We start from the raw sequence: 13,128 nt of genomic DNA on the forward strand, positions 1-13,128 counted from the left end.
TGTTTCACTACCAGGCTCTAAATTGTACTTACTTTATTATGATTTACTTTTACAGTCAGACGATACGTTGAGGGGGAAAAAATAATAATTCTACATTCAATTTAAAAAGAAATAGTTTTAGCGTTCATAATTACAGTTTAAAAGGTGGTTATAAATGAAGACTTTGATTTGGTTTAATCAGGTGTGTTTACAGCGAGGCTAGTCATTGGTCGCTCTCTGTTATTATAATAATGTTACTCCTAGTGTGTGTACACTGTAACTTCTGATACCTGGATTAACTTTAGGATTATTATGGTATTGATTTGGTATCTCTCTGTGTTGTTACTTGTTATATAATCATGATATATTATTAATTATAAACTGGGTGGTTTGAGCCCTGAATGCTCATTGGCTGAAAGCCGTGGTATATCAGACCATATACCACGGGTATGATAAAACATTTTGTTTTATTTTCTAATTATGTTGGTAACCAGTTTTTATAATAGCAATAAGGCACCTCAGGGGTTTGTGGTATATGGACTACATACCACGGCTACGGGCTGTGTCCAGGCATGCCACGTGGCATCGTGCGTAAGAACAGCCCTTCGACGTGCTATACACAGTGCAGTCGGAAAGTATCCAGACCCTTTCACATTCTGTTATGTTACTGCCTTATTCTAAAATATATTTTTTTGTAATAATTCTCATCAATGTACACACAGTACCCCATAATGACAAAGTAAAAACAGGTTTTTAATTTATTTTGCAAATGTATTAAATATAAAAACAGAAATACCTTATTCACGTAAGTATTCAGATCCTTTGCTATGAGACTCGCAAATTTGAGCTCAGGTGCATCCTGTTTCCATTGATCATCCTTGAGATGTTTCTACAACTTGATTGGAGTCCACCTGTGGTAAATTAAATTAATTGGACATGATTTAGAAAGGCACACACCTGTCTATATAAAGTCCCACAGTTGACGGTGCATGTCAGAGCAAAAACCAAGCCATGAGGTTGAAGGAATTGTCCGTAGAGCTCCGAGAGGATTGTGTCAAGGCACAGATCTGGGGAATGGTAACACAAAATGTATGCAGCATTGAAGGTACCGAAGAACACAGTGGTCTCCATCATTCTTAAATGGAAGAAGTTTGGAACCACCAAGACTCTTCATAGAGCTGGCCGCCCGGGCAAACTTAGCAGTCGGGGGAGAAGGGCCTTGGTCAGGGAGGTGACCAAAAACCCGATGGTCACTCTGACAGAGCTCTAGAGTCCATCTGTGGAGATGGGAGAACCTTCCAGAAGGACAATCATCTCTGCAGCACTCCACCAATCAGGCCTTTCTGGTAGAGTGGCCAGACGGAAGCCACTCCTCAGTAAAAGGCACATGACAGCCCGCTTGGAGTTTACCAAAAGGCACCTGAAGGACTCTGAGACCACGAGAAACAAGATTGTCTTGTCTGATGAAACTAATATTGAAATCTTTGGCCTGAATGTCAAGCGTTATGTCTGGAGGAAACCAGGCACCGCTCATCACCTGGCCGATACTATCCCTTCGGTGAAGGGGGGATGTATTTCAGCGGCAGGGACTGGGAGACTAATCAGGATCGAGGGAAAGATGAACGGAGCAAAGTATGTTGATGAAAGTTGCTCCAAGTTGATGAAAACCTGCTCCATAGCGCTCAGGACCTCAGACTGGGCAAATGTTTACCAGAATCCAACAGGACAACGACCCTAAGCACACAACCAAGACAACGAAGGAGTGACTTCAGGACAAGTCTCTGAATGTCCTTGAGTGGTCCAGCCAGAGCCCGGACTTGAATCCGATCAAACACCTCTGAAGAGACCTGTAAATAGCTGTGCAGCGACGCTCCCTATCCAACCTGACAGAGCTTGAGAGGATCTGCAGAGAAGAATGGGAGAAACTTCCCAAATACAGGTGTGCCAAGCTTGTAGCGTCATAGCCAAGACTCGAGGCTATAATCGCTGCCAAAGGTGCTTCAACAAAGTACTGAGTAAAGGGTCTGAATACTTATGTAAATTGAATTTTTCTCGGGGGGGGGTTTGTACATCTGCAACAAAAAAAAACAAAAAAAACTGTTTTTGCTATGTCATTATGGGGTATTGTGATGTCATTATGGGGTATTGTGATGTCATTATGGGGTATTGTGTGTAGATTGAGAATACTTATTTTTTTTATTGAATTTTTTAAATTATGCTGTAACGTAGCAATGTGGAAAAAGGGAAGGGGTCTGAATACTGTCCAAATGCAGTGTACCACACCTCCTCATGCCTTATTGCTTAACTCTACCACCTTGTTTTTCCCACCAAGGCAAACCCAGGGCCCCTCTGGACCCCTCTACACCTCCTCTAACCCAGAGTACCTCAGTGCTGCTGACAGTAAGGACACCTTATTAACTGACTTCTATATTCTCAGCTGACCTTTGGGGAATACACCTGTATAAAAAGCATAGCTGACTGTATTTTGATGTTGAAACTAGTATGCCATGTAAGTAGACAATCACTGACACATACTAGCTGGCTATGAGATTTAGAGAAATACAATACTTGATCGTTTGTGGATTATAGCGTCAAGGGGCCTCATTTATCTAAAGTGCCCGCAATAAAAGTAAGCCTTACTTGCGACCTGTTTTTTCCCTCCAAAGGTTGTTATTTATCAAAAGTTGAACTTGACGGGAGAGTTTGCGTACCTCCCATGTACATCTCAGACCATGCATACGCCCAACTTCTAGTGGTTGAGCAAATGTATTGCAAGCTAATATTGTTATTTTTGGAGGAAATGAAGGTGTTTGTTTATTATAATAATGCCGATAAAAAACATTGAAACGTAAAAGGCCTAATGATAAAACAGATGCATTTGCTGTTGGTAAGAAGATTGCATAGTCGCCTAATATATTTCTTTCACTTTTTATTATATGGGCCTGAATCATAATCATATTGCGGAGCATGTCTGTCCGTTTCTGACATGACTGGTTTATTTTGCTACACAACATATATTAGGCTACTATTTATCCGTCACTCATTCAATAGCCAATCGTGCTCATCAGTAAATAGACCGGTAGCCTATGACAGTATGGGTAGGCTACAGTATTGCTCTGCGATAGGAGTGTGACGTAATAGCGTATTTAAACTGAGCCTATACCAAGGCAGGAGATAGAAACACAATCATGTATTGATAAACAAAATATTGAACGATTCCCATTTTGCGTAGAAGTGTGGGGTGTCGGCAGCATCTACTGTTGACATTTTTCAATAGACCATCCATCTTGCAGAATGCGCGGCACTCACTTATAGGCAGCATGCAATTTTTGGGTTTTAAACTTCCTGAACAGGAATTTTCCTCATGGCTAACTACCAGGAAGTTGGAAAAGACAGGCTGAGTCGGCTTATGAAGCTTATGTTCATGACCTCAGCTTGACTGACATCTCTTTGAAACGTCAAGAAACTTGGATGCGTTTACCAGTGTTGCTGTAAAATCATCTAAAATCAAAGCAAATTTGGTGATACACAAAGCAACTGAACATTGAAATTGCATCAATGATATACAATGCATTCAGAAAGTATTCAGACCCCTTCCCCTTTTCCACATTTTATTACGTTACGGCCTTATTCTAAAATGGATTTAATAAAACATTTTCCTCAGAAATCTACACGCAATAGCCCATAATGACAAAGTGAATACAGGTTTGTAGTTTGGAACCACCAAGACTCTTCCTAGAGCTGGCTGCCTGTCCAAACTGAGCAATCAGGGAGGTGACCAAGAACCCAATGGTCACTCTGACAGAGCTCCAGAGTTCTTCAGTGGAGATGGGAGAACCTTCCAGAAGGACAACCATCTCTGCAGCACTCCACCAATCAGGCCTTTATGGTAGAGTGGCCAGATAGAAGCCACTCCTCAGTAAAATGCACCTGACAGCCCTCTTGGAGTTTGCCAAAAAGCAAACAAGATTCTCTGGTCTGATGAAACCAAGATTGAACTCTTTGGCCTGAATGCCAAACGTCACATCTGCAGGAAACCTGGCGCCATCCCTACAGTGAAGCATCATTCTGTGGGGATGTTTTTCAGCGGCAGGGACTGGGAGAATGGTCAGGTTCGGGGGAAAGATGAACGGAGCAAAGTACAGAGTGATCCTTGATGAAAACCTGCTCCAGAGCGCTCAGGACCGCAGACTGGGACGAAGGTTCACCTTCCAATACGACAACGACCCTAACCGCACAGCCAAGACAACGCAGAAGTGGCTTTGGGACAAGTCTCTGAATGTCCTTGAGTGGACATCTCAGCCAGAGCCCGGTCTTGAACTCGATCAAACATCTCTGGAAAGACCTGAAAATAGAAGAATGGGAGAAACTCCCCAGATACAGGTGTGCCAAGCTTGTAGCGTCATACCCAAGAAGACTCGATGCTGTCATCGCTGCCAAAGGTGCTTCAACAAAGTACTGACTAAAGGGTCTGAATACTTATAAATGTGATATTTCAGTTTTTTTATGATTATGGGGTATTGTGTGTAGATTGATGGCGAGAAAAACAAATTAATCAATTTTAGAATAAGGCTGTAACGTAGCAAAATGTGGAAAAAGTCAAGGGGTCTGAATACTTTCCGAAGACACTATATATATATTTTTATACATTTCCCATTTAGCATGTCTCTTGTGATGCGGTTCACCGCAGCACTGACTTATGTGTTGACTTGACAACGGCGTCTGAGTTTTGAACGACCCTCTCTCCCCTTTTGTTCCATTCTGACTGAAGACCTAGCTAGCCGGTAACTAGCTAACACCGGACACAGACCTAGCTATCCAGTAACTAGCTAACACCTGACACAGATGAAGACCTAGCCAGCCAGCACCAGACACAGATGAAGACCTAGCTAGCCAGTAACTAGCTTAACACCAGACACAGATGAAGACCTAGCCAGCCCGTAACTAGCTTAACACCAGACACAGATGAAGACCTAGCCAGCCCGTAACTAGCTTAACACCAGACACAGATGAAGACCTAGCCAGCCAGCACCAGACACAGATGAAGACCTAGCTAGCCAGTAACTAGCTAACACCAGACACAGATGAAGACCTAGCTAGCCAGTAACTAGCTAACACCAGACACAGATGAAGACCTAGCTAGCCAGTAACTAGCTAACACCAGACACAGATGAAGACCTAGCTAGCCAGTAACTAGCTAACACCAGACACAGATGAAGACCTAGCTAGCCAGTAACTAGCTAACACCAGACACAGATGAAGACCTAGCTAGCCAGTAACTAGCTAACACCAAACACAGATGAAGACCTAGCTATCCAGTAACTAGCTAACACCAGACACAGATGAAGACCTAGCTAGCCAGTAACTAGCTAACACCAGACACAGATGAAGACCTAGCTAGCCAGTAACTAGCTAACACCAGACACAGATGAAGACCTAGCTAGCCAGTAACTAGCTAACACCAGACACAGATGAAAACCTAGCTATCCAGTAACTAGCTAACACCAGACACAGATGAAGACCTAGCTAGCCAGTAACTAGCTAACACCAGACACAGATGAAGACCTAGCTAGCCAGTAACTAGCTAACACCAGACACAGATGAAGACCTAGCTAGCCAGTAACTAGCTAACACCAGACACAGATGAAAGGGGAAACTTTTAATAATATTTGCTGACTACCTACAGTAAAATTTTGACCATCTAGCTATATAAACCAAGCTCCTCTGCAAACACGCCTTATTCGATGTTGGTTGCAAGGTGGTACTTATTTAAATTAGATAAGAGAATATCGTGTTACCATTGGTGTATTCAAATGAGAGTTAAGGTGATGTCACCTTATTTGACACGGGGGAGGGGACCAGTAACTTTATGATCAAACTTGATCAACGTAAAAACAACAGTCGTTTTGCTTCTACAAAATGACTGCTGCTTTGATCTGGCTTCCTTCAAATATCACCAAATTACATTTTTATAAAAAGTGAATCGAGGGCATTTTCCTGTCGTGGTTGTAGAGCTCCGTTCACAACTGTACAAATGTAGTATGACTGATTCGTCAATGAAAATATGTGGATATGTTTTGTTTGCTGTGCGACAGTTCAATAAATCCCGATCATTTGTTGCAAATCCTACAATCTCCACGTACACCAGAATTTTGTAAGAAAATGTACGCACGGCCCCGGGAATTTACTTTGTATGTGTGTGTGTGTTCTCTCCAGTGTACGAGCCAGACGACTGGGAGGTGGGCAGGGATAAGATTAACATCCTACGAGAGCTGGGTCAGGGCTCGTTCGGCATGGTCTACGAGGGCATCGCCAAGGACATCGTGAAGGGAGAGCCGGAGTCACACGTGGCTGTGAAGACGGTCAATGAGTCGGCCAGTCTGAGAGAGAGGATAGAGTTCCTCAACGAGGCCTCCGTCATGAAGGGCTTCACCTGTCACCATGTGGTAAGAGAGATGGATGGAGAGAGAGAGGATAGTGAGATAGAGAGCAAAAAAGAAAGGATAGCGAGATGGAGAGCAAGAGAGCAATGTGAAAGGGAGAGGAGAGCAGGATAGAGAGAGCGGATGGCGAGAGAGAGAGCAGAGAGAGAGAGAGAGAGAGAGAGAGAGCGAGAGAGAGAGAGAGCGAGAGAGAGCGAGAGAGAGAGAGAGCGAGAGAGAGAGAGAGAGAGAGAGAGAGAGTTCCTCAATAAGGCCTCCATCACGAAGGGCGTTACTTGCCGCTACAGTGTAAGACCTACATCACGAAGGGCGTTACTTGCCGCTACAGTGTAAGACCTACATCACGAAGGGCGTTACTTGCCGCTACAGTGTAAGACCTACAGTGTCTATAGAAGGTGATGCCACTTTACATTCACATTTGAGTCATTTATCAGCTAATGAAGGTGAGATCGCATACAATGATGATCACAAGACGTCTTTGTTTAAAGTGTTGGTAGCTACCGAGGTGCACGAATCAAAGCAAGCGACGGAAACGAAATGTTTCCTTCTCAGGTGCGTCTGATGGGTGTGGTCTCTAAGGGCCAGCCCACTCTAGTTGTCATGGAGCTGATGACCCATGGCGACCTGAAGAGCTACCTGCGCTGCCTCCGCCCCGACTCTGAGGTACACACACACACACACACACATTATTGGGATCCCTGTCCTGGGGGCTAGTCTAGGGGTAGAGCTGCCTCCCCCTGCAGGCAGCGGCTCTATCCACCCTGTATCGCTCTCCTCTATCCCCCCTGTATCCATCTCCATTCTGTATCCATCTCCATCCTGTATCCATCTCCATCCTGTATCCATCTCCATCCTGTATCCATCTCCATCCTGTATCCCTCTCCATCCTGTATCCCTCTCCTCTATCCACCCTGTGTCCCTCTCCTCTATCCACCTTGTATCCATCTCCACCCTGTGTCCCTCTCCTCTATCCACCCTGTGTCCCTCTCCTCTATCCACCCTGTGTCCCTCTCCTCTATCCACCCTGTATCCCTCTCCTCTATCCACCCTGTATCCATCGCCACCCTGTATCCCTCTCCTCTATCCACCCTGTATCCCTCTCCTCTATCCACCCTGTATCCATCGCCACCCTGTATCCCTCTCCTCTATCCCTTCTTCTCATATTGAACTATATCACAAATACCCCATAAACATCTATATTTATGACTAGTAATTGTTGTGATCTATGCGCCCCCTTGTGGCCTGTTGAAGAATAGCTCTAGTATTAATACATGTCTTGTCAGAATAACCCTACTGGGCGCCCGCCCCCCACGCTGAGGGAGATGGTCCAGATGACAGCAGAGATTGCAGATGGCATGGCCTACCTCAACGCCAAAAAGTTTGTCCACAGAGATCTGGCCGCTAGGAACTGCATGGTGGCACAGGACTTCACTGTCAAGATAGGAGGTAGTCTACACTCACACTGTCTCTCACTCACTCACACAGTCTTTACCCTAACTTTAACCCCAAAATCACCCTAGCCTCTAAACCTAGCCTCTAACCCTAACCCTAGCCCCTGACCATGGTCCTAACCCTAACCCTTGACCCTGACCATGGTCCTAACCCTACCCTCTAAACCTAACCCTATCCCCTGACCATGGTCCTAACCCTAGCCCCTGACCATGGTCCTAACCCTAGCCCCTAACCCTAGCCCCTGACCATGGTCCTAACCCTACCCTCTAAACCTAACCCTATCCCCTGACCATGGTCCTAACCCTAGCCCCTAACCCTAGCCCCTGACCATGGTCCTAACCCTAACCCTAGCCCCTAACCCTATCCCCTGACCATGGTCCTAACCCTAGCCCCTAACCCTATCCCCTGACCATGGTCCTAACCCTAGCCCCTGACCATGGTCCTAACCCTACCCTCTAAACCTAACCCTAACCCCTGACCATGGTCCTAACCCTAGCCCCTGACCATGGTCCTAACCCTAACCCTAGCCCCTAACCCTAGCCCCTGACCATGGTCCTAACCCTAGCCTCTAACCAAACCTTAGCTCCTAACCCTAAAACTAACCCTAGCCCCTGACCATGGTCCTAACCCTAACCCTAACCAAACCTTAGCTCCTAACCCTAAAACTAACCCTAGCTCCTAACCCTAAAACTGACCCTAGCTCCTAACCCTAAAACTGACCCTAGCCCCTAACCCTAAAACTGACCCTAGCTCCTAACCCTAATTCGAACACTAATTCTAACCTTAACCCTAAACCCCCTAGATATAGCATTTGACCTTGTGGGGACTAACAACATGTCCCCAGTTGGTCCAATTTTTGTTTGTTTACTATTGTTGTGGGGACTTGTGGTCCAGTATTGTTAAACACATTCACACACACATATCAAGATAGTAGGTATGGGAACTCACTTCCTCACATATACAATGTAATACTTTTAAATACATCTACATGCATGTTAACTGCCTTCTGCAGTCGGAAGTTTACATACACTTAGGTTGGAGTCATTAAAACTCGTTTTTCAACCACTCCACAAATTCCTTGTTACCAACCTATAGTTTTGGCAAGTCGGTTAGGACATCTACTTTGTGCATGACACAAGTAATTTTTCCAAAAATTGTTTACAGACAATTATTTCACTTATAATTCACTGTATCACAATCCCAGTGGGTCAGAAGTTTACATACGTTAAGTTGACTGTGCTTTTAAACAGCTTGGAAAATTCCATAAAATGATGTCATGGCTTTAGAAGCTTCTGATAGGCTAATTGACATAATTTGAGTCAATTGGAGGTGTACCTGTGGATGTATTTCAAGGCCAACCTTCAAACTCAGTGCCTCTCTGCTTGACATCATTGGAAAATCAAAAGTAATCAACCAAGATGTCAGAAAAATAATTGTAGACCTCCACAAGTCTGGTTCATCCTTGGGAGCAATTTTCAAATACCTGAAGGTACCACGTTCATCTGTACAAACAATAGTACACAAGTATAAACACCATGGGACCATGCAGCAATCATACCACCAGGAAAGAGACGCGTTCTGTCTCCTAGAGATGAACGTACTTTGGTGCTAAAAGTGCACCTCAATCCCAGAACAACAGCAAAGGACCTTTTGAAGATGCTGGAGGAAACCAGTACAAAAGTATCTATATCCATAGTAAAACGAGTCCTATATCGACATAACCTGAAAGGCCGCTCAGCAAGGAAGAAGTCACTGCTCCAAAACCTCCATAAAAAAGCCAGACTACGGTTTGCAACTGCACCTGGGGACAAAGATTGTACTTTTTGGAGAAATGTCCTCTGGTCTGATGAAACAAAAATAGAACTGTTTGGCCATAATGACCATCGTTATGTTTGGAGGAAAAAGGGGGATGCTTGCAAGCCGAAGAACACCATCCCAACCGTGAAGCATGGTGGTGACAGCATCATGTTGTGGGTGTGCTTTGCTGCAGGAGGGACTGGTGCACTTCACAAAATAGATGGCATCGTGAGGCAGGAAAATGATGTGGATATATTGAAGCAACATCTCAAGACATCAGTCAGGAAGTTAAAGCTTGGTCGCAAATGGGTCTTCCAAATGGCCAATGAACCCAAGCATACTTCCAAAGTTGTGGCAAAATGGCTTAAGGACAACAACGTCAAGGTATTGGAGTGGCCATCACAAAGCCCTGACCTCAATCCTATAGAAAAGTTGTGGGCAGAACTGAAAAGCGTGTGCGAGCAAGGAGGCCTACAAACCTGACTCAGTTACACCAGTTCTGTCAGGAGGAATGAATTCACCCAACTTATTGTGGAAGCTTGTGGAAGGCTACACAAAATGTTTGACCCAATTTAAACAATTTAAAGGCAATGCTACAAAATACTAATTGAGTGTATGTAAACGTTTGACCCACTGGGAATGTGATGAAAGAAATAAAAGCTGAAATAAATCACTCTCTACTATTATTCTGACATTTCACATTCTTAAAATAAAGTGGTGATCCTAACTGACCTAAAACAGGGAATTATTACTAGGATTAAATGTTAGGAATTGTGAAAAACTGAGTTTAAATGTATTTGGCTAAGGTGTATGTAAACTTCCGACTTCAACTGTATTTGCCTTTTCATATAGGTAATTTGTATTTTCTCTCCTTTCTCTAAATGTTTGTATGAATTGTTGACAGCCTGTTGCAAAGCAGGTTTCTGTTCTGGGATAATAATAAAATATATTCTCTACTCAACCCTCAGACTTTGGTATGACCAGAGACATCTATGAGACGGACTACTACCGTAAGGGAGGGAAGGGTCTTCTTCCTGTCCGCTGGATGGCTCCTGAGTCTCTAAAGGACGGAGTGTTCACCGCACACTCTGACTGCTGGTGAGGATACGTGACTGTGTCTCTGTCTGTCTGTCTGTTTCTGTCTGTCTCTCTCTCTGCCTCTGTCTGTCTCTCTCTCTGCCTCTGTCTGTCTGTCTGTCTCTGTGTGTCTGTCTCTGTGTGTCTGTCTCTGTGTGTCTGTCTGTGTGTCTGTCTGTGAATGTGAGCCTGCTAACTGGTTCCTCAAGTTTTTTCCGTACCTATCCACCTATGGAGTTTTTCCTTGCCACTCGTGTGTGTGTGTGTGTGTGTGTGTGTGTGTGTGTGTGTGTGTGTGTGTGTGTGTGTGTGTGTGTGTGTGTGTGTGTGTGTGTGTGTGTGTGTGTGTGTGTGTGTGTGTGTGTGTGTGTGTGTGTGTGTGTGTGTGTGTGTGTGTGTCTCCCAGGTCATTTGGGGTCGTGTTGTGGGAGATCAGTACCCTAGCAGAGCAGCCGTACCAGGGCCTGTCTAACGAGCAGGTCCTGAAGTTCGTCATGGATGGAGGATATCTGGACCGGCCAGACAACTGTGCTGACCGGCTGTAAGTCTCACCTCTAGATCAATGTTATAAATGAGAGTGTCTGTATAGTCCAGCTCAATGATATCACACTGTAGATATCTATGGTCATTGTGGGATGGGAAGACCATTTATAGATGACAACGTTAGAACAATCACTGATTATTACTCTTCTTTGGTGATCATGATATTGGTGATCATGATACTGAGGATATTGGTGATCATGATATTGGGGATATTAGTGATCATGATACTGGGGATATTGGTGATCATGATACTGAGGATATTGGTGATCATGATATTGGGGATATTGGTGATCATGATACTGGGGATATTGGTGATCGTGATATTGGTGATCATGATATTGGGGTTATTGGTGATCATGATACTGAGGATATTGGTGATCATGATATTGGGGATATTGGTGATCATGATACTGGGGATATTGGTGATCGTGATACTGGGGATATTGGTGATCATGATATTGGGGATATTGGTGATCATGATATTGGGGATATTGGTGATCATGATATTGGGGATATTAGTGATCATGATACTGGGGATATTGGTGATCATGATATTGGGGATATTGGTGATCATGTTATTGGTGGTATTTGTGATCATGCTATTGGGGATATTAGGGATATTGGTGATCATGATATTGGGGATATTAGTGATCATGATATTGGGGATATTAGTGATCATGATATTGGGGATATTGGTGATCATGATATTGGGGATGTTAGGGATATTGGTGATCATGATATTGCGGATATTAGTGATCATGATACTGGGGATATTGGTGATCATGATATTGGGGATGTTAGGGATATTAGTCATCATGATACTGAGGATATTGGTGATCATGATAATGGGGATATTGGTGTTCATGATATTGGGGATATTGGTGATCATGATATTGGGGATATTGGTGATCATGATATTGGGGATATTAGTGATCATGATACTGGGGATATTGGTGATCATGATATTGGGGATATTAGTGATTGTGATATTGGGGATATTAGTGATCATGATAATGGGGATATTGGTGATCATGATATTGGGGTTATTGGTGATCATGATATTACATTTTAGTCATTTAGCAGACGCTCTTATCCAGAGCGACTTACAGTAGAGATATTGGTGGTATTTGTGAGCATGATATTAGGGATATTGGTGATCATGATATTGGGGATATTAGTGATCATGATATTGGGGATATTAGTGATCATGATATTGGTGATCATGATATTGGTGGTATTTGTGAGCATGATATTGGGGATATTAGGGATATTGGTGATCATGATATTGGGGATGTTAGGGATATTGGTGATCATGATACTGGGGTATTGCTGATCATGATACTGGGGATATTGGTGATCATGATATTGGGGATATTGGTGATCATGATATTGGGGATATTGGGGATCATGATATTGGGGATATTGGTGATCATGATACTGGGGTATTGCTGATCATGATACTGGGGATATTGGTGATCATGATACTGGGGATATTGGTGATCATGATATTGGGGATATTGGTGATCATGATATTGGGGATATTGGGGATATTAGTGATCATGATATTGGTGATCATGATATTGGTGGTATTTGTGATCATGATATTGGATATATTAGGGATATTGGTGATCATGATATTGGGGATATTAGTGATCATGATATTGGGGATATTAGTGATCATGATATTGGGGATATTGGTGATCGTGATATTGGTGGTATTTGTGAGCATGATATTAGGGATATTGGTGATCATGATATTGGGGATGTTAGGGATATTGGTGATCATGATATTGGGGATATTAGTGATCATGATACTGGGGATATTGGTGATCATGAT

General features: G+C 43.6%; 1 protein-coding gene across 2 annotated transcripts in view; it reads left to right on the plus strand.

Annotated features, from left to right (window-relative positions):
* The window catches only part of LOC139550178 (insulin receptor-like), a 123,508-nt gene that overhangs the window by 106,313 nt on the left and 4,067 nt on the right, over positions 1-13,128 (plus strand). For both annotated transcript variants that reach the window (XM_071360875.1, XM_071360876.1), the window contains 6 exons: positions 2,312-2,379; positions 6,196-6,425; positions 6,975-7,085; positions 7,706-7,868; positions 10,640-10,769; positions 11,155-11,289. In XM_071360875.1, coding sequence (XP_071216976.1) covers positions 2,312-2,379; positions 6,196-6,425; positions 6,975-7,085; positions 7,706-7,868; positions 10,640-10,769; positions 11,155-11,289 — 837 coding nt within the window. The remainder of the gene's footprint in view (positions 1-2,311; positions 2,380-6,195; positions 6,426-6,974; positions 7,086-7,705; positions 7,869-10,639; positions 10,770-11,154; positions 11,290-13,128) is intronic.

This window comes from Salvelinus alpinus, chromosome 23 (genome assembly GCF_045679555.1).
Source record: "Salvelinus alpinus chromosome 23, SLU_Salpinus.1, whole genome shotgun sequence".
Lineage (NCBI taxonomy): Eukaryota > Metazoa > Chordata > Actinopteri > Salmoniformes > Salmonidae > Salvelinus > Salvelinus alpinus.